The 25,260-nt window shown below is 46.3% G+C and overlaps 2 protein-coding genes across 4 annotated transcripts in view; both read right to left on the reverse strand.

Annotated features, from left to right (window-relative positions):
* The window catches only part of IL16 (interleukin 16), a 470,913-nt gene that overhangs the window by 397,620 nt on the left and 48,033 nt on the right, over positions 1-25,260 (reverse strand). The window lies entirely within an intron of this gene.
* On the reverse strand, positions 13,659-14,069 carry LOC138283502 (acidic proline-rich protein PRP25-like). The gene has a single exon (XM_069221441.1). It carries the CDS (start codon positions 14,067-14,069, stop codon positions 13,659-13,661), a length of 411 nt encoding a protein of 136 aa, XP_069077542.1.

The following is a 25,260-nucleotide window of genomic DNA, read 5'->3' on the forward strand; positions in this document are numbered from 1 at the left end:
GGTCCTCAGGCAGGGCCTCCATTTCACTAGCTGCAGCAGATGTTGATGGCTCCGTTGGTCTGTGGCTAGTGGAAGGGGCCTGCTGTTGGGTGGAGGTCGCACACAGGATGGTGGTGAGTTCCTTTATCACCCCTGCAATTGAGACCATGGTGGCACTGTGAGTCCACCACTGCTGCATGGCCTCCTAGTGTTTTCCTCTAATTTTCCAGCAAGACGGTGAGTATCTGGCCTATCTTGTCCTGGGATTGTTTGTATGCTCCCAGGATTTGGGAGATGGTTTCCTGGTCAGTTGAGTACTTTGTGGGCCCCATCCTCTGGCCCACAGCATCCCTCACATGCACCCTGCCCCCATATGTGCCTGCGCCCCTGGCACATTGTACCCACTCTCAGTTACACCAGGACCTTCATCGTCCTGGGTGTAAGGGGTTGACTCTGGTCTCGGTATTATGGGGCACACTGCTGATTAACCAGTCCTTGGGACACAGGTCTGGGGATGAGGGGTTGGTTGTACTGTTGATGTCACAAGGTGGGGGGGATCTGATGTGGGCAGGGTGAGGCTGGTAGTGGTGGGCCTGGTAAGTCATCACTGTCCAGACATCCAGAGGCATAGCCCTCTCTGGGGCCTTCCTCCTGGGGAGGGCTGGCTGTCTCGGGCATCCTCGGCATGGTGGTAGTAGCAGGGGGCCTCCTTTAACCATTGGTGTAAGGAATAAAAGATCCAAAGGGATATGGGAATGAGGGTTGCGCCCATACTATATATTATTATTATATATATATATAGAGATTTGAAAAATATGGGACCATATTGCATAGAGATGAACTATTATGGTTAGTGGTATTTAGGCTCCCCTAAGATGGCGCCCAGTGCCAGACGCGATTTTGGGCATCCCTTAAACTAGTTTATCCCCAGGAAGAATGTAACTACGTTTAGGAGATGGCGTTAACAAGACAGGACTGGACGGGGGAAGACCGCAGCAAACAGCACGCAGTGAACTTAATATAAATGGGACAAACTGATTCGTCCGGGCCCATTATTGAAAAATAAAAGACGGAGGACGGAATTGCCGCCCAACGGCTAAATAATATCAGGTGATCGCACAAACAGATCCCCGGTTCGATTACTATCAAGGGGTTAGATTACGTGGGAAAGATCCCCGCTTGAGAGTTACAATACAAGGGCAATGAGATAATGAATAATAAGAAAGTATGATAGAGGGAATGGTACTATCTGTTTCACTTTTTTACGGCAGTAAAAGAGGGATGTTTTATTTGCTGGGGATACTGTCTGATATCTTGTGGAACATATATGAGTTCATAAAATACGGGAGTAAGGAGAGTTAGTGTATTACCTAGTATGTTGCTGTGAGAACCTGGTTTAAAACCCCTGTATTGACTTATAGATTAGAGAATAAGATAGGAGCATAATCAATTGACCCTGCTGGATTCGGGGGAAAAAAGGAAGATTACTGAGAAAAGCAAAGGTAAGCCGAGAGAAGGACATGGGTGATAATGGAATTCACAAACTCTGGATAATGACTCTGTCACACAGAATTTTTCAGGTGCAAGAAATGGTGAATGCATGGTGACATGAAATAAACACTATGGGGGTCATTACGACCTCGGCGGTCTTGTAAAAAGACCGCCGAGGCCGTGGGAGACAGAATACCGCCATTGCCGGCGGTATTCCTGGCTCCCTATTATGACATTTCCGCTGGGCCAGCGGACGGTAACAGTGTTACCGTCCGCTGGCCCAGTGGAAATGTCACATCAACATTGCTGCCGGCTCGTAATAGAGCCGGCGGCAATGCTGATGTGCAGCGGGTGCAGTAGCACCCGTCGCGCATTTCACTGCCCGAAATTCGGGCAGTGAAATGCGCAACGGGCTATACCTGGGGGCCCCTCCACTGCCCATGCCAAGGGCATGGGCAGTGGAGGGGCCCCCAGGGGCACCCCAAGTCCCCTTACCGCCAGCCTTTCAATGGCGGTGTGTACCACCACGGACAGGCTGGCGGTCGGGGACTCATAATCCCCAGGGCAGCAGTGCTTGCATTCCTGCCCTGGGGATTATGACCGCCAGGCGGAATCCTGGCGGGATATTGGAGGGGCCGGCGGTATGGCCGTGGCAATTCCGCCACGGTCATAATTGCTGGCGGTATACCGCCAGCCTGTTGGCGGTGTTACCGCCACCTTACCGCCGGCCGCCAGGGTCGTAATGACCCCCTATATGATGATAATGTATGTAGTGAGCCTAAAAGATGATATAATCCTATGGATAGGAGTGGCAATTATATTATTGTTTTGTCAACACAGAACTTACCAGTGTTGGGGAAAAGGTTGCAATAAAGAACACCCTGAAAACAAGAACATCAAATGGAAGGTGCTTTGGGTGAGATTGAAATGAGGTGCTAATGGATATGATTGAATTATGTTTTGGAGTAACTGAAAGAATGGTATGTCACAGGATCAGTTACATTATGTTTTGATAAAGGAAATGTGGGGAATTTGAGGTGATATATATATTTTTTTTATATTTTAAAGAACATTGTATATGGGCACATAAGGTTGGTGGTGGAGCTGCAGAATATACATATGTTTATCACTTTTGGACAATGTGGGGGTATTTACCTCTAAATGTTTATTTTTATATGTTTTAAGTTGTGAATGGCCAAATTAGTTATGATGGGAGAATATTATATTGTCCTGAAGAAGGTGGTCAAAAGAATTTGAAAAAACACTGAAATGCGTAGACGCTTGCGAATTTGCTGGACCGATTGGAACCGCCCATAAAGATTTGCAATAACGAATCTATGTGAAAGGACTAACTGTATTATGGACAGCAGCTAACAATAGACTAGGGAATTGTCTGTGTTGTGTCTCCCATGTTGATATAGTGTTTGGCTGTTTTTTAACTTGAATATAATATCTTTTGTAAACAAACAAAAAAAAACATTATGGGAATAGTTATCATTAAATTATCTTTTTAAATAGAATTTCCTTTATAAAGATTGAGTGTTCATGTTGTGTGTGTTTGGATTGTAAGGTGAAAAACGAACGAACGGTGTGCGTCCCCAAGAGGTTTTCTCATTTTCACTGGTAGTAGCAGGGGTACCTGTGGATGGAGTGAGAGAGAGGTACACAGCGGAGGTTTGATTGGTATTGATATTGTGTGATGCATACTGTGGCTTGACTTGTATCCCAGTTATGGCAATGACAGATGTAGCACTGTTGATATAGTTTGTGGGTCATGGATACAGAAATGGCCACCAGGTTCTGTTCCGATTTGAGGAATGAAGATTACATTGCTGCTATTGCCATGTTGTGGTTCTCAGTCGTAGCATGCAGTAGGTGGGGCAGGTGTAATGGTTAGCCATGCAGGTGTTGCACTGTGACGTTGACATTTCAGGTTGTCATGTGGCTGGGCAGGTGCATTGTGGGAGTTGTAGTGATGGTCTTGGTTGTGTTATCCGTGCACTGGGCAGGGACTGTGTCAGGATAGTGGCTGGATGGTGGACTGGCATGCCGGGGAGGGCCATTTGGTGATTGGGTGGGAGATGCAGTGAGAGATAGGGTGACTTGGGGAGTGATGGGTGGTAGGGATGCATGCTGAACAGGAGTACTTGGTGCGACGAGAGTGTTAGTGACTTACTAGAGTCCAGTCCTCCAGTTATTCCAGTCAAGCCCTCAGGATGCAGAATGGCCAATACCTTCTCCTCCCTCGATGTGAAATCTGGGGGTGGAGGTAGGGGCCCACCATCAGTCTTGTTGATGGCAAGCTGATGTTGTGATGCCATGGAACACACCTTCCTCTGTAGATCATTCCACCTCTTCCTGATGTCCTCCCTTGTGTGTGGATGGTCTCCCACTGAGTTGACCCTGTCGACGATCCTCTGCCATAACTCAATTTTTCTGGCTATGGATGTTTGCAGGACCTGTGCTCAAAGAAGTTGTGGCTCTACCCAGACGATTTCATCGACCATGACCCTCAACTATTTGTCTGTGAAGTGTGGGTGCTTTTGAAGGGACATGGTGATGGTATTGTGAGTGTGGGGTGTTGTGTGCAAGGGTGCAGTGTTAGGTGCTTGATGGGGTGGGGGTGCTTGGTTGTGTGTGTTGGTTGTTTTGTGGTGTTTGCTGTGTCGATGTGTGTATAGTGTTATTCCTGCAGTTGTGTGGTGTGTGCTGAGTGAGTAGTCTAAAAGGGCCTAAGGTGAATAATTGCAAAATGTGTATGTTGTTGGCTCTTCGCTGTCTGTGATCATCGTTTGAGTTGCAAAGGATTGTGGATTGTGTGGGGGGGTGTTTTATAGTGGTCTGTGTAGGTGTGTCTGGTGTGTGAATGTGTGAAAGGTGTTGGGTTTCTGGCTGAGGTGTATTTTTCACTGCGGCGGTTCACTTCGCCAATGGTTTTCTGCCTTGCTATGACCGCTGTGTTGATTTGTGGGTCGTAATATGGAGGGTGGAATGTGGTCGGCGCGGCGGTGCTGGTAGTGGCATTGCCTATCTCCCGCCCTTGGTCATCCTGGCCGTCTTGGATTTTTGACTGTCTTTTGGATATGTGTTGTGTGTGACTCGTAGTACGGCAAGCGGGATACCGCCAGCACTGGCAGTCTTTTGGCGCCCGCAACTGCAGCGGTCTTGCCAAAAGACCACCAAACTCATAATGAGGGCCTCAATGCTAGATTTACCACACAAAACTGAGATAACAAATGGTAAATTTGTTGTCAAAGTGATAATTAGAGTGATTCAGTTATGGGCAAACTAGGGAGCATATTTAGGAGTCCCTAGCACACCAGAGAGTCACTTTTCATGATGCTTCCGTGGTGCTATGCCCTGCGCCGTATTTACAAGGTTGCATTTAGCCACTTTTTGTGGCTTAACGCCACCTTTTAAATACGGTCCCTTCACACGCAGTACTTTGCATGGAAGGGGCATGCAATGGGTGTTGCTGTGGGCATGCCACAGCAACACACATTGCATTTTGATGCTGACCCAGATTTATGGGTTTTCGTAAACCTGAGGCAGCGCAAAAATGTGGCTTTAGAGTGGCACAACAAGGAGAAATGCTTTCATTTCTCCTCATTTTTCGCTCTTTCTATGTGTGCAGCAAACATAGAAAGAGCAAATCGCCATATAAGATTGTTTTTGTGCAGGAAGGTGCTCTTTCCTGCACAAAAACAATCTCCCCCTCAACGCAGCCATCCTTGCACTACAGTGCAAGGGGGGCTGCATTGGTGAACAGCAGCAAATTTAGCACTGGTGTCCCCTCTGCCTGCTGTCGTTAAACTTAGGCAGTTAAGGAAAGTGACAGAGGCAGCTGGAGATCACCCAGGCTTTCAAACCCAACCTCCAAGAGCTTCAGTCCCCTAAGGAAAATGCCTGTTGGACTAAAAGGCCTGTCCAGCCTAAGCGTGGCTACGGCCTTTTTAGGTTTCACCTGCACAGCGCTTGTGCTGTGATTGTGAAATCTATTGTATTTAATATAAATCTTGAAATGGGCTTATATCCTGCAACCTTGCTTTCCTTGCTTTTCATTGGTTCTTGTGCTTGCCATTTACTTTTCCTCAGTTTCTATTGGCATAAGCACTATTTCTTGAATTTACCAATGCTTGTTCCTCGTGTGTTTGCTCTTGTCAGTGTCCTGAGGCCCAAGTACTGCGTTCATTTATTTTGTTTTCGGAACTTCTCTTCTTAATTGATTTGCTACTTTACACGTAGCACAAATTCCAAAGAAGGTATCAGAGCGATTTACAGACATGGAGAGATTAAGTGATTTGCACAGAAACACTGGATGTTGTCCCTCACACCGAGACTCAAACCGTGATAGCAACGGCACTCACCAGTCCCATCGTGGCAACACACACTCACCAGTGCTCCCTTTTGTTACGAGGTTGGCTCTTGTTAGTATATATATTCGATTCTACTTTCCTGGTATGTTTGTTATGCACTATTTTGCTGTGCAGTTTAACTGTACTTCTTTTTAAAATATTTAAGTTACTTTTGGAATATTTGTAAAATTACTCAATGTTTTTTTCTATGTTCATAGTTGCCTTTCAAATATAAGATCTGTTAAAAGCTCGCCATCTAGGTATATAACATGTTCTGTTTTGGTCTGGAGCATGCCACTACAGAATTTAGTGCTGTGGACAGGAAGGGGCGAGAGGTTGAATTTTGCGAGAAGGGGCGAGAGTTTTGCAATTCAGCATGGTAGTTAAGTTAAAGGTTACCGTAGAGAGGCTTTCAGACTGACACAAGTTTAGTTAACTGGCCACACGGCCAGAGCTTCCTTTTCTTGAGCCAGGTAAATTCTTCCTCCCAAGCAGTAGAAAACTGCTGACAAGAGTGAAATTAGGGACACCATCCGTAGCAGAGGAACTCCACTGACTGTATGATGGAGCAGAAGTATGAAGGGGTGGTAGACTAGAAAGTGACTCACCTCAGCTTTCAAGGTTGTTAGTTAAGAATGTCAGTACGTTATAGAGTCCACGTTTTGGTTTAGCATTCTGGCCCTTGTAGTCTTGGTTTAATAATGGGATAAATGGGGCTACAGGTCCTTGGAAGCAAAACAAAAACCTGGGCTGTTGAGCTTCTTAGGCATGGGCCTGTGAATCTTTATAGCTCCGAACCTACACTGCAGCATCAAGGATGAGGCTGACCGAAAGTAATTAGAGTATAGCTAAAATAATATTAATCTGGTCCACAAAATCGCACTCTCCAGCCAAGCCCCGTGTAGTGCCTAAAACAACAACTCGTTTTATATGAAGGGCAACAAAGCCGGAAGGCAATTTCAGTCTAATGTATATTGTATACCTGTCTCTGAGTGTCTCTCTGATAAGAACTCATGTTATTTTAACCTCATCACAGTTTTCCCAGACAACACTGGTAACCCTATATAAGGAAGAGATCATAAGGTGACACAGTTATCTGTCTGGGTTGTATAACATAATTGTGAAAGTCACTGGGTTCGTGACACTGTGATGCTTCACAACTTTGTACAATCTTATCTATTTCACAAAAGCCTACTGCGCAGTGTTGTCATCTGAGCAGGGATACAAGATACTGTGTACTGAATCTCTAAATCATATATTGTGGTTGTAGGTAAAGACACAGAGCTCTCGGAGCCTGTTAATATAAGTCTTGTGTACATGCAGTCTTGCACATGATTGGATGTAGACAATGACAGGCATCGATGTATGTTTACACATACAGTTTGTGTGACAAAATAAAACTTGTAAGAATCAATGTAAAGTAACTTGAAAAACTGAACTTATGTTTGATTTTTTTTAAAGTTTCTATTAACGATGTGGCCTTAGAATGAGAACTCTGGGAGTATTGATCAGACAAACCACTGATCCAGTTGAATGCAATGAACTGTGATATAACTTCTGCAATCAGAGTAGGTGGAATAAAGGGGTAGTCTAGGGTGCTATCCATCATTGCCAGTTTTCATACAGCTGGTCATGGTATAGCGGGCACTCTTGTGTGCAATTCACAGCGTGATAATTATCAAAGCCATTACTGTACACCTTGGCAGATTGGACATATCCCTTTCTCCTCTTGAGGACAAAGAGCTGTCCAGTATTTATTTATTTCTCCAGCTCACAGGTGTGAACAGTGACTTAGTTCTGATAAGTTTTATGAAATGCATTAGGCCATGCTGTTCTAATCTGAAGAGGCCAATGTGTTTGCCATTGCCATCTTCTTTTGGCAAAAGATCGATGTAAATTGGCAAAGAGGTTTATTGGCGGAAGGATCCTGCTTGGAAATACCAGCCTGCTTAGAACTGCAGAAAACTGCCTCCAGCTCCCTGTGGTGTGGAAATAGAAACTCAGTATTTGATGGCAGATGATGGCCGCTGCACTTATTCAGGCAGCCCATTTCTCGCTTGATCTCGATGCACACCGTACACAGTAGTTACCTTTGCTTACGGTGTTTGTTACCCATTTTGTTGGTGCTTCTAGTTCACAATTGAAGGCCACAAAATCGTGTTACTTACATATTTAGGGTTGTGCTCAGTCTTGAGGGCTGATCTTCATCGGGGACCACATGGGCCTGGTGGCTACATAATGTGTTATCAGAGTACTCTGACCATGGACTTGGTTACATAACATGCCGCACAAATAGCATATGGCTATTACCTTATTTATGATGGTTTTGTAAAAAGTCCAGGATCCGAAATAAGTCACATAGGCAAAACATAATGCATTTACCAATGTTTGTTTTCTCTAAGGCTCTAAATGCAGGAGTACGGTACTTAAGAGCAAGAGTCAAACACACATGCATTTTGGGGGGGTAGATAACAGGCAGTTTCAGGCTGCAGTTGATAAATGGAGGTTTGGCTTCCCTTAGGGAACTTTAATCAAAGGTTGCCCCATCGTGCCTTCAGGGACTTCTTGTGACCTGCTTCTGATCGCTCTCAGAAGCCTTCTGTAGCCCACTCACTTACTCTCACCACCTTGGCCCATTCTGTCAATATAACCTGGCAACAAGAAGTTGTCGGGCCTGGTGAGAAGATGGCACTTGGTTTGCTGCTCTGCGGGCATCAAAAGTAACAACTGATGAGTGAGAAGCAGGGAGCCTCTCGGAAAAAGGAGGTGCCTCGTAGGAAACATGTTCAACAAAGTAGCACCCAGGTAATCCGGGCACTCTGGAACACACATTTGCTCCCCCTGTACCTCCCCGGAAAGGTGACACAACATCGGGTGCGCGACGGTAGGAGTTGCACTAGACAAGTCTGATCACATACAGTGCAGAGCAGCAAATGTAGCACCTCCTTGCAATTGAGGCACAATACCTGGTGTGCAACGAGTGGAGTCGCACCAGACAATTCCAGTCACACAAACAAAGAGTTACCAATTCTGTATCTCCCTGGAAATGAAGTACAACATCTGGTGTGCAGTGACTTGAGTTGCATCAGAAAATTCCGGTCACACAAGCAAAGAGTTACCAGTTCCGTACCTCCCTGGAAATGAGGCACAACATTTGCTGTGCCGTGACTTGAGTAGCACCAGACAATTCCAGTCACACAAGTGAAGAGTTTCTAATTCCGCACCTCCCTGGAAATGAGGCACAACATCTGGTGCGCAGTGACTTCAGTTGCACCAGAGAATTCCAATCACACACAGGCACAGGTTTAGTGGTGCCACATGAGGTGGACTGCCGCCTTGCTAACAGTATGCCCCCACCTCTGAGGGTCGCAACCTATGACACCACATGTAATGAGCATGCAGTCGGCATGTCGTAAGAGAAGAATGTGGCCCAATCGGCGAAGCGGCCCATGCTGGGTCCCACAAACCGTCAATCACCGCACAACCGACAAGATGCTCATGCGTGTAGTGGCCCAATGATGCAGTGCCACACTCCTTGAATGAAGCCAGTTACTTTGGGGCTCCGCACCAGGCAATAAGGTCTCCAGGCACAATTCTTGGTTCCACACTCACACCACTGCTACCAGGTGGGATCCAGCAGATGATGTGGGCACTTAAGAGTGCATCGCTCTCCAGGTGTCACAGATAGAAGGTGTGGGTCCCTTGCAGGAGGTCTTTGATGTCCCTGAGACCTCCACCAAGCCAACAAGCCCTCCTAGTGCACACTTTGGGGTGCCACACAGCAGGAGGCAGTCAGTCCAGGCCAGCCACTATTCAGAAAGGTTGTGCAACCCCTTCCAATTACCATAATCCTCCTCATGCACAACAGATTCCTCTGCCAGTGTGCACCACATAGTCCAGTATCTCCGGTCTGCATCCCCACAAGCGTATCTCTACTTTGATTAATGTCGCACCAGTAGCTATACTGTAGTGCGCCTTTGAAGTTGGGTGTGGTTCAGATGGTTCCCCTTTGAACCACAGATGTCTCCCCTTGATTTCAGTCCTGTCTACCATGGGGCCGTGGAATACAGATCTTAATCTTTAGTGAGGCCATGATCTGGCTCATAGAAGCAAAGTGTCAAAACCTCTTCCACCAAACTATCCAGCCAGGCCCTCAAGTGGCAGAGGTCGGTTGTTACAGTTGCATGCCGAAGGTTTATACCTGTCACTCTGGAAGGCACGCATGTGCTCCCCCAGCCTACAGTGTGGACTAGAGTCAAACCAAAAGGCACACAAAGTGTTTTAGAGCATAGAAATGGCCACCTTATAGTAGTGGCTTTTCTAAGTTATTGTTGAAAGAACCAGTTTTACCAGAGAAAGGAGTTTGTCAGGATGAATCCAATGATAGGAAACATTATGAGGCTGCTGTGCTGCAATCCACTATTGCAGGTAGGAGTAAATGTAAACTTCCCCCATGTTAACCTATGGGCAGAGCAACTCCCATAGGTAGTGGGAATATGAATTTGTATTTGTCACTGTCGCCATACGTCCCCTTGCGCACACACAAGCCTGCAATGGCAGGCTGGACACATGTTTAAGAACACTATAGGTGCAAGTGCACACACACAGGCCTGCTATGTTTAAGAACACCATAGGTGCAAGTGCACACACACAGGCCTGCTATGACATGCTAGACTAATATTTAAGAACACCTTAGGTGCAAGTGCACACACACCGGTAATTGCCACTTCCTAACATATGGCATGCACACTTTCGCACTGTACTTACAGAACCCTAGGCCACTAGCATAGACTCAGCAAAACCTACGGGAAAAAGCAAAAACCTAAACCAAAGTAAAAGGGCAGGAATGACATGTATTTATGCAATACATTGCATTCCTGTCCTTTCCCTGCACTGGCACCATTTCATCAGCCTACTGCCAACGCAGACACCCTTGTACCATGGCGCAAGGGTGCACTGGCACCATTTCATTAGCCTACTGCCAACGCAGACACCCTTGTACCATGGCGCAAGGGTGTCTGTGTTGTTGGTAGGATTGTTTTTGTGCAGGAAGGAGCACCTTCCTGCACAAAGACAATCAACAGAGATGTTTTCCTCTTTCCATGTGTGCTGCATTTTGCAGCACACATGGAAAGAGGAACAGACGAGGAGAAATAAAAATATTTTTTTCTTGTTACGGGTGCCCTGGTTTGGTGTAAGTTTTTGACACATTCCCAGGTTTAGAAGTCCTTATAAATCTGGGAATGAGTCAAAACCAATGGGAGTTGCCTGAGAAAACCCACTATAACATCCATGGAACTCCTCCCTAGTGAAGAGTAAGGCAATGAAGGGGCTTGCTCTGTCTTGCCTTACTCCATATCTGTGATGCCATTCAAAGCCACGAAAAGTCGCTTTGTGAGGTTTCACAAATATGGCTGGGAGGGTTTTTGCCATCGCTGCATCACTAAAAGTGATGCAATGGTGGTGCAAGCCTCTCATAAATATGCCTATCAGAACCTTCATGGAATCCTGTAACAGGCAAAGGCTGCATGGGGCAAATTCAGGAGAGGATACTTCTGGCTACTCAAGTTCCTCAAACCTATTGTGAGGCAAGCACTGCCTGCTGTCCCCTCTAACTCCACTGAAGAGCTACACATTGGTGAAGAGCCCGCAGCTGCAAATGGCATCATAAACAATCCTTTGTTATCTAGAGTGGTTGTGTGAGATAGATGCACCTGCAGCTGGGACAAATAACATGGTCACTGCCATTCCCAATGCACTGTGGGCCTTGAAGATGCAGCAGCAGAAGAAGGCAACATGATGTCAGTAGCCCCTCAGGGTCATCAGGCAATTGAGCCTTAAGTGCAGAGTGGTTTTCCAAAGAACGTTTGGAGGTCAGAATGCAGAGGCATATGCTCCCTGGGAATGGAATGGTGACTGAGATTACTGTTGTGAGGTTGTACTTCAGGGACCAATGTCCCATGAGGTGCTGAACAATAGGCCATGGAACAAGATAATAGGGTTGCAGATGAGGAAAGATCAATTTCCTTCTACATTTGTGTACCGACAAGGACAGGTTGACCCGTCAAGTGGACAGACAGGACCATTTTGGCACTTTTGATTTTGTGGCATGGAATTAAGTCTAGAATTTTGAAGGAGCAGCAGAAAAATATCCAGGCACTGTAGGGGCCTTGCAGATCCAAACAGAGATGAACCAGAAAAAATTAGTCCAATATGGAGGTGTGAGGTCACCCTGAGAACAATTCAGGTCTGCAGCTTTTTACACAATTTACTCTTTTATATGAATACAGAGTACACGTGTGGAGTGGAGTAGAGGGAACACACCAGGGGCTTCCATGGAAGCTGCACTGACTGTGAAGATGGGGCCAATCAGACCCTAGCACAATAGGCCTCTCACACTTTGGTACATAATTAGCCATATTGTCAGGAGTAGACTCAGAAAACTGTCTGCAAACGTCTTTCACTTTTAAAGTGACCTGATTCACTTTGGGTGACTGATGTAGTGTAATCGGAAAACACTTTGGTGGTCATTATGACATTGGCGGTGTACTAACCGCCACTGTTAATGTGGCAGAAATACCACCAACAACCTGGTGGTAATTACCGCCAAATTATGACCATGGCGGTGATACCTCCCATAGATAGCCAATGTACCACACCAACCGCCAGGGCGTTTACACCACTGTCCACAGCAGTAGCCACCTACAGCCAGGAAGAAGTCAAGGTACCACCCACCATATTATGACATAGTAAACCGCCAGGATTTCCGGGGCAGTACCAACGTAATCAAAAGCCTGGCGGAAACACAGTACAGAAAATGAAAGACTCGCCATCAAGGACAAAGATGACTCCACGGCCGCCATGGAACCGGAACTCCAAGTCTTCTTGATGCTCTACAACGCCATGGCCGTCCTGGAGCACCAATGCCAATGAAGACTACGATGGTGAGTACAGCCACCTACCACACAGGGGAGGGAGGGAGAGAGGAAAAGGAGAGTGACACACACACACACACAACACACCATACACACACACCAAATACACAGAACTTGCTGCAGAGTAAAACAACTGTCACAGGACCCACGAGCAAACAATGCAAGGACAACAAATCTGAAGTACTAACACTATAATTTGCTGCCAACAGCCGCCCCCATAATGGATAGTTAAATCAAAATGCAGATGTCAATGTCCAGATTGGGCAAACGGCCAGTCCAAAGTACCAAAGGCCAAATGGCCACAGGGCATAGTCCAAGCCCCAACCTGACTCCTGACAGAATCCGGACTCCACTGTTCAGGGGCATCATGTTGAAAATGGGCAGGCACCTGAGGGGGAAGGGAGCTTGTGGGGGCACCTCAGCTAGAGTTGGATCCACGCCCACTGGTTCCGGAAGGGGCTCCTTGCCCAACAGTGTCTGGAGGGGAAAGAAAGGCAACAGTCTCTGGAGTGGGTATCATACCCACTTGTTCTGGAGGGGGTGCCTTGCCCAACAGTCCCTGGAGGGGAGGGAGAGACCACAGTCTATGGAGTGGTTATCATGCCCACTGGTTCTGGAGGGGGGCCCTTGCCCAACAGTCTCTGGAGGGGAGTGAAAGGCCACAGTCTCTAGAGGGGAGTGAATGGCCACAGTCTCTGGAGTGGGTATCTTGCCCATTGGTTCTGGAGGGGTCTCCTTGCCCAACAGTCCCTGGAGGGGAGGGAGAGACCACAGTCTATGGAGTGGTTATCATGCCCACTGGTTCTGGAGAGGGGCCCTTGCCCAACAGTATCTGGAGGGGAGTGAAAGGCCACAGTCTCTAGAGGGGAGTGAATGGCCACAGTCTCTGGAGGGTGGGCTACATGCCCTCAGCTGGTGAAGGGGACTCATTGCCCTCAGCTGGTGGAGGGGGCATCTTGCCCTCAGATGGTGGAGGGGGAACCTTGGGTTTCTTTGCTGGTGGAGGGGGCTCCTTGGGTTCCTTTGCTGATGGAGAGGGATATTTGCCCTCAGATGGTGGAGGGGGCTCCTTGCCCTCAGATGGTGGAAGGGGCTCCTTGGATTCCTTTGCTGGTGAAGGGGGCTCCTTGGGTTCCTTTGCTGGTGGAGGGGGCTCCTTGGGTTTCTTTGGTGGTAGAGGGGGCTCATTGGGTTCCTTTGGTAGTGGAGGGGGATCCTTGGGTTCCCTCTTGTGACGGGCCCCCTTGACCTTTGTCATGTGACTTGTGTCCTTGCTTCCAGGTCTAGGAGGTGCCTCCACTGACCCCATCCTCTGTCCGTTAGGTTTCGCCACCCTAGTCCTCCATTTCTGAGGTGGAGTGATGGACTTACTGGAAGTGGCTGCCGTCACACTCAGGGGCCTCTTAGTCCCAGCAGCAGATTTCTTGGTGGAAGCAGTGGCAGACTGTTTGGCTGAGGTGCTGGGCTAGGTCGTTTGGACCCTGAAATTACAGGCAGGACACGTGGAAAGAGGGGGAGGGGAGAGGTCAAGAATGGCAAGGAAAAGCTTCTTAGGGACATTGGGGCGGATGTGGGAGGAGGGATGGGAGTTGAGGTAGAGGTAATGGTTGTAGGGGTGTACGTTTGCTGGACTTGGGTGCAGCTGCATGGGTAGTGTGAATGTGTGAGGTGGACAGCTGTTGGGTGACTGAGTACGAGTGCTGTCTCTAAGGAGGGGGCAGACAGGGTGGGAGAGGACAAACAGGACATGTGGATGGATGTTGTGGAGGTGTCTGCAAGTGAGATGGGTGTGCTGCATGATGTGGTGATGATGGTGGTGGCTGTTGATGCAGTGCATGCAGGTGCGAGTGTGGATGTGACTGTGAGGGAAGAGGAGGAGGAGGGGGAGGCAGTGGGTGTTGTTGGGTGTGCAACTGTCTGTTGTTTGTGTGAGTGCTTGTGGCTTGATGTTTGCTGCCTGTGTTTGTCTGTGCCACTCTTGTGTGATGTTTAGTGTGCATGCATGTCTGTATGTGTGCATGGGATGGGTTGGGGTTGAGGAGACTGGGACTGGGAAGTGGTAGTTGAAGGGGGGAAGGTAGGACAAGGGACCCTGGCTGCCATCAGCGAGGAGGCCAGAGCCTGAAACGATCTCTGTAGGGCCGGCAACCCACCATGGATGCCCTCCAGGTAGGCATTCCATGGCTGCATCTGGTATGGTTGACTGCCCTACAGAGATGGATCTCAGGAGGTCAATAGCCTCCTCACTGAGGGCAGCAGGTCTCACTGGGGCAGGGCCTGAGGTGCCTGGGGCGAAGGAGGTGCCCACCTTCCTTGGTGAGCAGGCACGGGCAACTCGGGGGGGGTGCTACTGGGAGGGTGGTGCTGGTACGGGGGTGTTGGCTGTACCTGTAGCTGACGTGGTTCAAGAGGTTTCCACCACCACCAGGGAGCTCCCATCAGACGAGGATTCAGAGTCTGTGTTGTCACCTCCTTTCCCCGCTGTGGTGCTCCCCTGACCCTCCGTCCCACTGATCCCGTTGGTATCAGTGGACTCTGCCTCCTGGGTCCTGTGGGCTGCAGCTCCCTCACTTGCCAGTGCCCCTGCTCCTCTGCCAGATGATGCTAATGCACACATGGACAGGATGACAGAAGAAAATAGGGGGTCCCTTTTGGTTTAAGCTGCAGTTCTTTATTAAAGTCCTTTTTGAGTGCTATGACGTCCCTCTAGTTCCTATCATTATAGGCATAAGCCCCAAAGTTATTATGTGTATTCTGTTACACTCCTCAAATTGGGTGTTCTAATATGGCAAACACTATTTTTGAGATGATCATGTTTCAACAGAGAGTTGATGGACTGTACATGAGAACGGTTTATTGGAAAATGTGGTTTCCTCATGATGGTTAGGATGTGAGCAGCAATGGTGTTTTGATGCTTGAAATGAACTCTAATCAAGATCCAGTTATGAACAAGCATTGGCATACAGAAGTGTTCTCACCTATGCAAAATCTATTGGCTTTGTAATATTATTCTCATTTATGTTGTCTGGCACTTGTATGAAAGTTAAAAAAAAAAATAAGCGCCAAGACACAGCAACTGCTGACTGTGTCATAGCACTTTTTTATTACTTTCAACCATGTGGGACAGCAGCCATGCTGCTGTACAACATGGCTGAAAAGCACATTGATAAAGCCAAGTAGCCTACATGTATCCAAGAGCTATTCGGCTTTGATAATGTTTTTTGTGTTGAGAGTGGTGCAGCTGGGATAGGGAAGCAACGATGGGTGGAAGGTGGAAGGCTGGATAGGGCAAGCAACAATGGGTGGTCGGGAAAGGGTTGAAGTGGGGAAGCGGTGGGTGTCATGGTGCAAACAACAACGGGGCAGAGGGGACAAGGGAAAGAAAAACAAGCAGCAGAAGGACAGTAATGAAAAAGAAGCAATCATACTTAGTCAATACTCTATTGAAGGGAGAAAAAAAGGGAGAGGAAATGAAACCAGCAAGTGCTGATCAACCAGGATCCAGCAAAAAATGAGCAACACTGAAGTCTACAAATGGTAAGCAATGAGCAGACTCCAAGCCCCCTATTAGTTAACAAAATATCTTGCACGTGACAACACATGCATTGTCATGGGTGAGACCTAAAAAAGAGCCTTGCAACAAATCGCAACTCACTTTCCCACTCAAACATTTGTTTTGGGATATGCACTTTCAGACAAGGCATATAGAATCAGATTTCCCAGAACTTTATTAAACAAAACAGTCCAGTTGGAGCCTAAAATCAACAGCGAGACATCTCTTGACCAACAAAAGAGTAATCAAATTTAACCTGAACACTACATACACAGGAGTTATGTGTGCATACAGTGTATGGATAAGATAAACCCATGTAACTGCTCATCAATGAAAACAGTTACTCATTTATTTTCCTTTGTGTCTTTGGTATTTGACTACTGAAAAAAAATCACCTTAGACATTTCTTTATTAAACATAGAAACGTAATTACCAATTCAATATTCTTTCAAGAGTTCTACATGTCAAAGACAACATTTGTAGTCTTATCCGTAAACTTAGACTTGACTGCAAGGTTCACCCCTCAGTTCCACTTTGTTCAATACTGACATGACCCCTCGGCCAACATTGTTAGATCACATGGAGCCAACGTCATCCTCCATGCAGACGATACTCAACTAATCCTCTCACTTATTGAAGACCCCTCCACCACCAGAACCAACTTCTGTGAAGCCACAGAACACCATGGCGTCCCCTTTGCAGACTGCAGTCGGGTCGGGATGCCGAACCCGCCGTGGCCTATTTTTTGGGCCTTGTCCCTCATTTTCTGCAGCAGTACGGGCCAGGAGTCCCATCGCGGGCTCCAGGTTGCACTGCGGCCCCTGGCAACCTCTATAACTACTCTTCCCTCTTACCTGCACATGGGTTCTTTTCTTCTTTTCTTCTATTCTTTTTTTTTCATATCTTCTTCCTCTTGGGTGGCCATGTTGTATCTTTCTGTCTGTGGTTTCTTTCCCAGAATGCATTACTTCTTTCCTTTTTTACTATGGCCTTTTTCCTATTAATTTCTATGCAGCTTTTCCCAATTCAAGATGGTGTTGTGCGTTCTTCCTGTTTATCACTTTCTGTCTGATAGTACATTTGTACTGCAGTCCTTTCTTTTTTTGCGTTGCAAACACTTCCATCCCGATGGTGATCCTCGCTCCTGATTCCTGTGTTTTTGGACCTCTATCCTGTTTTTTGGCTTTAGTTTTTGTTTTACCTGATTCTTAATTCTTTTCTGCTTCTCTTTTTGCCTCTTCTCAGGAGTTCCTGTGATCTGAGGTTTATTCCCAATATTGGGTTTTAACTCTGGCACTCCTTATGGAGGTTACAGCCTGCTTGGCATTGTATTGTCAGCAGCACCGTGGCTACTGGAAGGGGTAGCCCTTACCTTGGCCAATCCAGAACCAGCAAGAAGCCAGGTGGTGCCCGAGTCTTGCAGACTGCTGCCGTAAGAAGCATGCAAACCATGACAACTTCTGCAATGCCATGACCTCCTTAGCCAACTGGATGGAAACGAAGGCCCTCATTACGAGTCTGGCGGTCCTAAGACCGCCAGACTTGCTGTGGCGGTCTCACCACCGTGGAGCTGGTGGTGAAGACTGCCGTATTACCAGTTGTGGGGTTTGGCTGAAGCCAAACCTCCCCAACTCAGCCTGGCCCCCAGTGCGGTTGTATCGCTGCGGCTGGCAGTGACCTCCTTCAATCCGGCGGCAGGCCTCAGGCTTAATCCCGATTACGAAGTTGCACACCGCAAGGCTTTCTGTGGCGGTTACCCTGTAGTGTGGTTAGTTTTACGTATTCATTGCGCTTTAGCTTCAGGCTTTAGGCCTTTGTGCACTTTGCCCTGAATATATTTTATTCATTTGCTGACAGCTTAGAGCCTCTGTGTACTTTGCTCTACATGCTTTTTATTAGGCTTCGTACTGTTATTTTTCAAATAGCCAGTTCTACGGTGTTGTTTTTTATTCATAACACACTGTTTTGCCTACTTCAGCACTGGAGTTCTCCATAACATATTTACTCTGTGCTTCAGTCAAGGATACAGTCTGGTACATTGCCGATAGGCGTGGTAAGAGTTTAGACTTGGCATTCCTGCGTAGGGACATTTTGTGATCACGATGACATGTTAGTTATAAAATCACTTCCTTGTCCCAATACACGCAAGAGGGAGATTCCGACCAGGGAACCACAACTTGAAGCTGACTGCCTCGTTGCAGATGCTGAACCAAGATCACAGGTCTTTGCTCAGGTATGAGGGCTGATGTCTCCACAGTGATTCTAATAGGCAAGCTAGAAGCTTAACATGCTGTGCTCTAGATAGAACAAGCAGAGGGAGAGTAGAAACTGTTTGACAATATGATAGCTTTGTTTTTATGTTTTACTCTCCTGGTAACTATTACAATCCTACTGTGTTGTATCGTTCTGGTTATTGCGGCTCACGCCTTAATATCTAAAATACAGTCGTTTTATTAAAACATTATATAAAACTTATACTGTCTTTGTCATTTGTATATGAGATCATATTGGAAATAAGAGAGTTGGTTTGGATCTGAGTAACCACGACTTCCCTGAGAAGTTCCAAAGATGTCATGCGCTCGGCTGCCAAATCATTCCTTCCAAACGGGAGAAATGAGGCACTGCTAGTTAGCCGGAGCAAAAACCGGATTTAGGGTGACAGAGTTCTTTACACGTGGGTCAGACTCAGTCCCCCACACCGTTATAGATCCTGCTACCTAGAAATCCAGTAGTTTCATTTAGAATAATGAGAGCCCACGCGACAACCCCACCATGAAAAGCCTGGCAGTCACGCACCTGGTGACAGAAATCTTCATTCCTGTTGCCGACACACACACGTCAACACACATGCACACATCCCCCCAGCCGTCCATACACTCACAGGCACCCTCCCACCACTTCAAGCATGCATGCATTCACATACACACCCATTCAGCATACGCATACATGCACTCAGAGACACTCACTTGCTCATCCATCCGTACTGACACCCCTAAAACGTGCACATACACATACATACACATACACTCGCAGAGATGCATGCATTCAGCACCCCCTCTGCAAACACACACATGCACCCAAACACACCACAGACTTCCTCACCCCCCCTTTCGGACACCCACTTACCTCTTCCGTCGAGGAGGACATCCAGGAGGGGATCGGTTCTTCCCTCTCCGCCACCACCACGCCAGCAGGACACCGCCGAGCCGTATTACGGATCGTAATACGGAAGGCGGAGTCATGCTGGCGTGGAGGTGCTGGTAAGGGAACAGCCTCTGCACCGCCGACCGCCAGAATGAATGATGGCTGCTCTCTGCCTCAAAAATGGCGGTGAGCAGCCACCACTCGTAATTTGGGGGTTTAGCTTTGGCGGAATGGAATTGACCACCAAAGTCGTAATGAGAGCCCTTATCTTAAAGAATATCCATGCATGTGCTCATGGGTGCCCCTCAAGCTCCCGATGAGCAATCACACCATCAATGGTGTCAAATGACTACGGGTATATGGAACACAGCGCCTGTTCCCATCTTTAATGTCATGCTTGCCTAAAGTCAGTCAGACGGGGTCCATCAATACCTTATTATCAACTTCCAATAACTACCTCTTGATATAAAACCGCCCTAATGATGTTTAGAAACTGACCACACCGGGCATGTTTTATTGTTGTTCTGTCTTTTTCAGATCTCCCCATATAACTTGAGTCATAAAACTGTCAAGTGTATCCTTATTGTTAGGGCATCTTTAAAGTGGTACTTTATGTCAAAACTGAAATCAATGGAGATGCCGAGCTATGATTCTACCAGGTCAGTTTTCAAGTGAAAGATTGGCTTGATAATAAAAACCTATCTTTGAATGTGAAACTTTTTTTCCAGTTCAGGTAACCCCTGCAGACCCTGATCGTAGGCAAAGTCGTTTTCTCAGGCTTTAATGAGTCCATAAAATGTTTGTGAAACGGGTGACAAGAAGAAAATGCTCTAAAGTGCTTAAAAGGTACCAGGGAAGCTATGTCCATGAAGTAATTTTCTTCTGGTTTGTATTTCAAATTTGTGTTTTTTTCAGACTTAAATAATCTTTACCAAATGTTAGTAAAAGTTCTGCCTCAGGACAGCTCCACATACTAGGATTTCAACTGCAACGAAAACTCATCTGAAGTGGAGGAGAGACTGCTGAAAACTAAGAAGCTCGCTCCCTGCGTAAACGGATGCAGTTGTTTTTGTCTTAAATGATTCTTTTACGGGTTTGTAGACTTCAATTTTTGGAGAGGACTACGTCGAAAATTAACAAAAGACTTACACAATACTTTCACTGGCTCCAATGGGCGTTGTGCAGATGTTCCACTGTGGCCCTGGCACAGCGGTAGGAGGCGTTGGCTATGTTTCAAGGTATTTCTTTCGCAGGCATCCAAAGCAGATCATTTATCCTGAGCTGGTAACTATGCAGATTTCTCATGAGCAAAAGAAGGGGAATGACCTTGAGGATTGGGCACCAGAGACAATGGACGTTAATACTTTAATATTCTGGGCACTTTTCCCCAACATGGCAGTCCCAGTTTTCTTAAACAAGACAGAAAGCCCCACTGCTTCTAGGACTAGCACCATACAAAAGGCCGCCACATCTCAGTCCAACATTAAATCAGTCGGGCAAGGTCGTTTATTAGCTTGGCAAAGAGATAGCAGGGTGGCCTAGGAAGAGTTCGCAAGCCTTTACTTTGTGACATTCAGATGTATGTGTCATACTCCCTTCATATACTGAAACAGTTCGAACATTACTTTGTGTGAATTTACTCCTTCTCCTTCTTGGTTAACTTGTAAGGCCTTTAAAACTGGACTATTCGTGGTGTTAGTGACAGGTATTGGTTGCACCGCTTCTCGAGAACAATACAAGTAGCCCATCCAGATAAGTTAACACTGATTGACCCACACAGGGGTATTGTTGCAGTTTCACAGTTCAAGTAATACATTTGTGTACAATATACAGGAACCTGATATATGAGATGCATTTCTGCATTCCTGGCAAAACCACTGATCTTATATCACTTTATTTTAGTTGTGAGATTGAGGAACATATTTAAGAGCCTCTTGCGCCACCCTAGCGCCGTTTTAGCGTCATTGTTTTAGTGGTAAGATAGCAATGAGGTGGCCTTTTCCCCAAGCCATATTTACAAAGTGGTGCAATGCATGCGTTGCGCCACTTTGTACCCCGTGCACTACATTATGTCTGCGCCAGGCATAATGTTTGAAAGGGGGTCTTTCCGGCACTCAGAGGCCTGCAGAAATGGTGCAGTGAAATTTAACAGATTTCACTGCGCCATTTTTGGCATAATTTTTAACGCCTGCTCAGAGCAGGAGTTAAAATGACGCACCCATAGACTCTTATGGGCCTCCTTGCACTTTGCTAAACTAGCATCAACATTTTTGAGGCTAGTGTAGCAAAGTGCCACAATAGCATAAAAAATGTCGACGCTATTGTGCTAATGACCACCATGGTGCACCATATTATTTATATGGCGCCACCATAGTGTTGTTAGGTGCTGGTATGGGGTGCTGAAAAAGTGTGGCATCAGCTCTGATGTGCCACTTTTTCATAAATGTGGGCCTCAGTATTTTTGTCGGCGTGTTGAAGTGAGGAGGTTGTTTGAAAAAGTATGTGTTTGCATTTATGTAATGGAGTATATATGAGTTTGTGTGTGCATGTGCAATATAAATCCACAAAGAGAGAAAGCCTTCCTGCCAACTAGCACCCCAAATAAAATCTTACACCTCCATCTCACACCATGTACTGAGAGCCATCTGTTGACTAGTTTTGTCAATATCTCTTTACATCCCGCTGGTGCACCACCGGTTGGTCACTTCCATCAAAGTCATTGTGACTATATTTGGAACTTAGTTACCAAGTTATCCAGGTCCATGCGTGATGTACTGCCCCAGTCCAGAGTTTTTTCCTCTGAATTCTGGGACTTGTAGTTCTGTTTCGTATTGTAATAAACAAAACTATATGTCCCAGAATCCAGAGAAAAAACCTGGACTGGAGCACAACATTGCACATGGTCCTGGGAAACTTAGCCGGGCTGCTGGAAGAGAAGAAACATATTTGGTCCACTTTTTCAGCTCAACTGTGGATACAACCTATTTGTTGGAATGACAAACTTTTGCATGATGTTCTGCCAAATTTTTGTCTTTAGCTGAACCCATTTTTGTTGACCATAGGACTCTGCACACCTTACTCCTACTAAACGGTGGGAAAGTGCTTGTGGGTTCCATTTTAAACATGGTATAATTAGCCTTAGGTCCGATTTAATTAACTAATAAATCTCTAGCATATGGTAACAAAAGTACCCAGGGACTGTAAATTAAATTATCTTAGTGGGCTTCAACCGCCTCTGTGTGCAGTTTTAAACTGCCATTTCAACCAGGCAAAATAAACCTTTTCCCAGACTTAAACCTTCCTTCTTAATGCATTCAAGCCGAGCCAAAGAATTTATTCAATTCTGCACCGGCAGAGATTTGCATATAATTCTGGATTTGCTGCTTTTGCCACATAATCCAAAATCTGCTGCATAATCGTATTTCTAGCTCAAACTGATCTAAAGTTACTAAAAACATGGTAACGTGTTTCTGCCCAGTGGAAGGCCCTTTGCAAAGGTTGACTGGTCATCTTTCAGTACCTTACTACTGTACTGAGGAGTTACATTGGTATGAATAAGGGAATTTCCTTTACCAGACATCTAACATGTGTACCAATGTCAACATAATGAATTATTACTATCATATAATGTGTCAATTGCGCTGCATAATTTGTTTTTTCTTGCTTCATAATTTAGTCAACCCTGCTGCATAATTTGGTCCTTCTCTGTGGAACAATTCACGTGGCCCTGCTTAATAGTCACTTGGAAGGTAGGCCATAAATGCCCATAAGGCAGGGTGTGTGGTATTTGAAAACTAAAACATATGTACTCAAGGTTTACATGTCCAGGCAATGAAAATCCTCCAGAGTAATTTTTCACTGCAGAAAGGCTGGGTCTCCAAATTAAAAGCACTGTTTTGTTTTCTACAGTTTTATATAGCACAGACCTGACCCAAAAGTGCTGGAGAACTTACATTATTACTAGTTACATTACATAAGATCATATTAATTTTTTAAGCACAAGGAGATCAAGTGATTTGCCCAGAATCACAGGATGTTGAGCCGACACTGAGACTAAAGTCTGGTTCCCCAGTTCCAAAATTGGCAGCTCTGGCTGTAATGCCACATCCTCTACCATTACATTATAACTCATTATAATGCATAATGTCCATTTGCAACTAGGTAATAGATGATTGAAGGGCTCATTGTAATAGGGATTTCAAATCCAACATAATGGCAAAGTTGTATTTTAAGTTACCATTTTGAAATGGCACTCATGAAGTTTGCATTTCTCTGCTTAAACCTAAAATTGTCTTACTGCCAGTATCCATGTGTTACGTGATCGCTTCTTTCTCCCTGGAGTGAGGTGTGTCTTCTGTCTAAACAGTAGCCAAAAGGGCATTGGTGTAGAGAGGTGAGGGTCATCCTGACAGGATGGCTGGGTGAGAGGTGTCCCTCCACCCTGATTACATTTCAAAGGGGCCTGCCCTAGCTCACACAGAAGAACCTGATATCAGGCCTGACCCTGTCTTTTTTTCACCGGCCAGACTGGAGCCAAACCCACATGACAAGGAGGAACTAACCAGAACCAGTTTTAGAGCTAGATACCGCACCACAGGCTGACACTGGGCATAAAAGTGGCATTCCTAGAACCTGAAATCAGAACACTCCTGGACCTGTGATGACTCAGAAGATAGACTGCCCTGCTGTCTGATGCCAGAAGAAAGACTGGAGCAGCTTGCTTTGAGTCTGGAACCCCCCAAATGACTCCAAGGGTCAGTTTGTAGACCTCCTGTGTCACCTAAAGGGACACAACAATGAAACAAGCTCAGAGGCCTTTCCTGTTTCCCAGCTGACCAGACCCAACTGGAACTGCCCTGGTCCAATTTGCTAAACTCTGTAAGAGTGGGCTCTGATCCTCAAGTGCTGTCCTCAAGGTCCTGGGGCCTTGGCTGGAGTCAGAGAGCATTTCTCCCTGTCAAACCAAAGATTTCACCAGATCCAAAGCACAGCGAAGTTGAGACTTGCAGAGCCGTGCAGCTCCTAACCAAATTATTTATCAGATTTGACACTCAATGACACAAGTCTCTACAGAGCTGTGCCACAAACTCCTGACTGAAAGCTTCATTGGATCTGATACAGAGCAATGCAGAGCCCTGCAGAACCATGCAACTCCTAACTGAAGGCTCTACCAGAGCTGATGCTGAGTGGCACAGAGACCAGCAGAGTTGTGAAGGTCCTGACTGGAAGCTTCAGTGGATCTGAAGCAGAGCAGTGCAGAGCCCTGCAGAACTACATAGCCCCTAAGTGAAGGCTTCACCAGTTCTGATGCACCATGCAGCTTTCAACTGGTAGATTCACTGGAGCCAACGACGAAAGGCACAGAGCCACGCAGAGCTGTGCAGCTCCAAATTGAAAGCTTTAACAGATCCTATGCTGAGCAACGCAGAGCTCTGCAGAGTAGGGCAGAGCAGCGCCACATAGACCCCACACCAAAGTCAGAAGGCAAAACATCCTGCAGGACAAATGTAGTCCTATATCTGGCCCGCACTCCATCGCAGTCAGCCTGAACAAGTGAATTTGTCTAGGTCTACCACGACCAGATAACTTTTCATGCCTCTTGGTGCAATGTTTACCTAAAATTTGAAAAACTCATTATTCTTATTCTACTGATTGGATTTTTGTCTGCTTGATGTCATTGTATTTATTAAAATTTACTTATTTGTTATTCTTCTTCTGGTGTGGTATTGCTGTTTGAATACTATGTAAATAGTTTACACACTGCCTCTAAGTTAAGCCTGACTGCTTGGGTGCTAAGCTACCA

Source organism: Pleurodeles waltl, chromosome 3_1 (genome assembly GCF_031143425.1).
Source record: "Pleurodeles waltl isolate 20211129_DDA chromosome 3_1, aPleWal1.hap1.20221129, whole genome shotgun sequence".
Lineage (NCBI taxonomy): Eukaryota > Metazoa > Chordata > Amphibia > Caudata > Salamandridae > Pleurodeles > Pleurodeles waltl.

Excerpts from the sequence above, each read along its gene's own strand:
- LOC138283502 (XM_069221441.1), bottom strand. The coding sequence starts at position 14,069 with ATGGGGTCAGTGGAGGCACCTCCTAGACCTGGAAGCAAGGACACAAGT.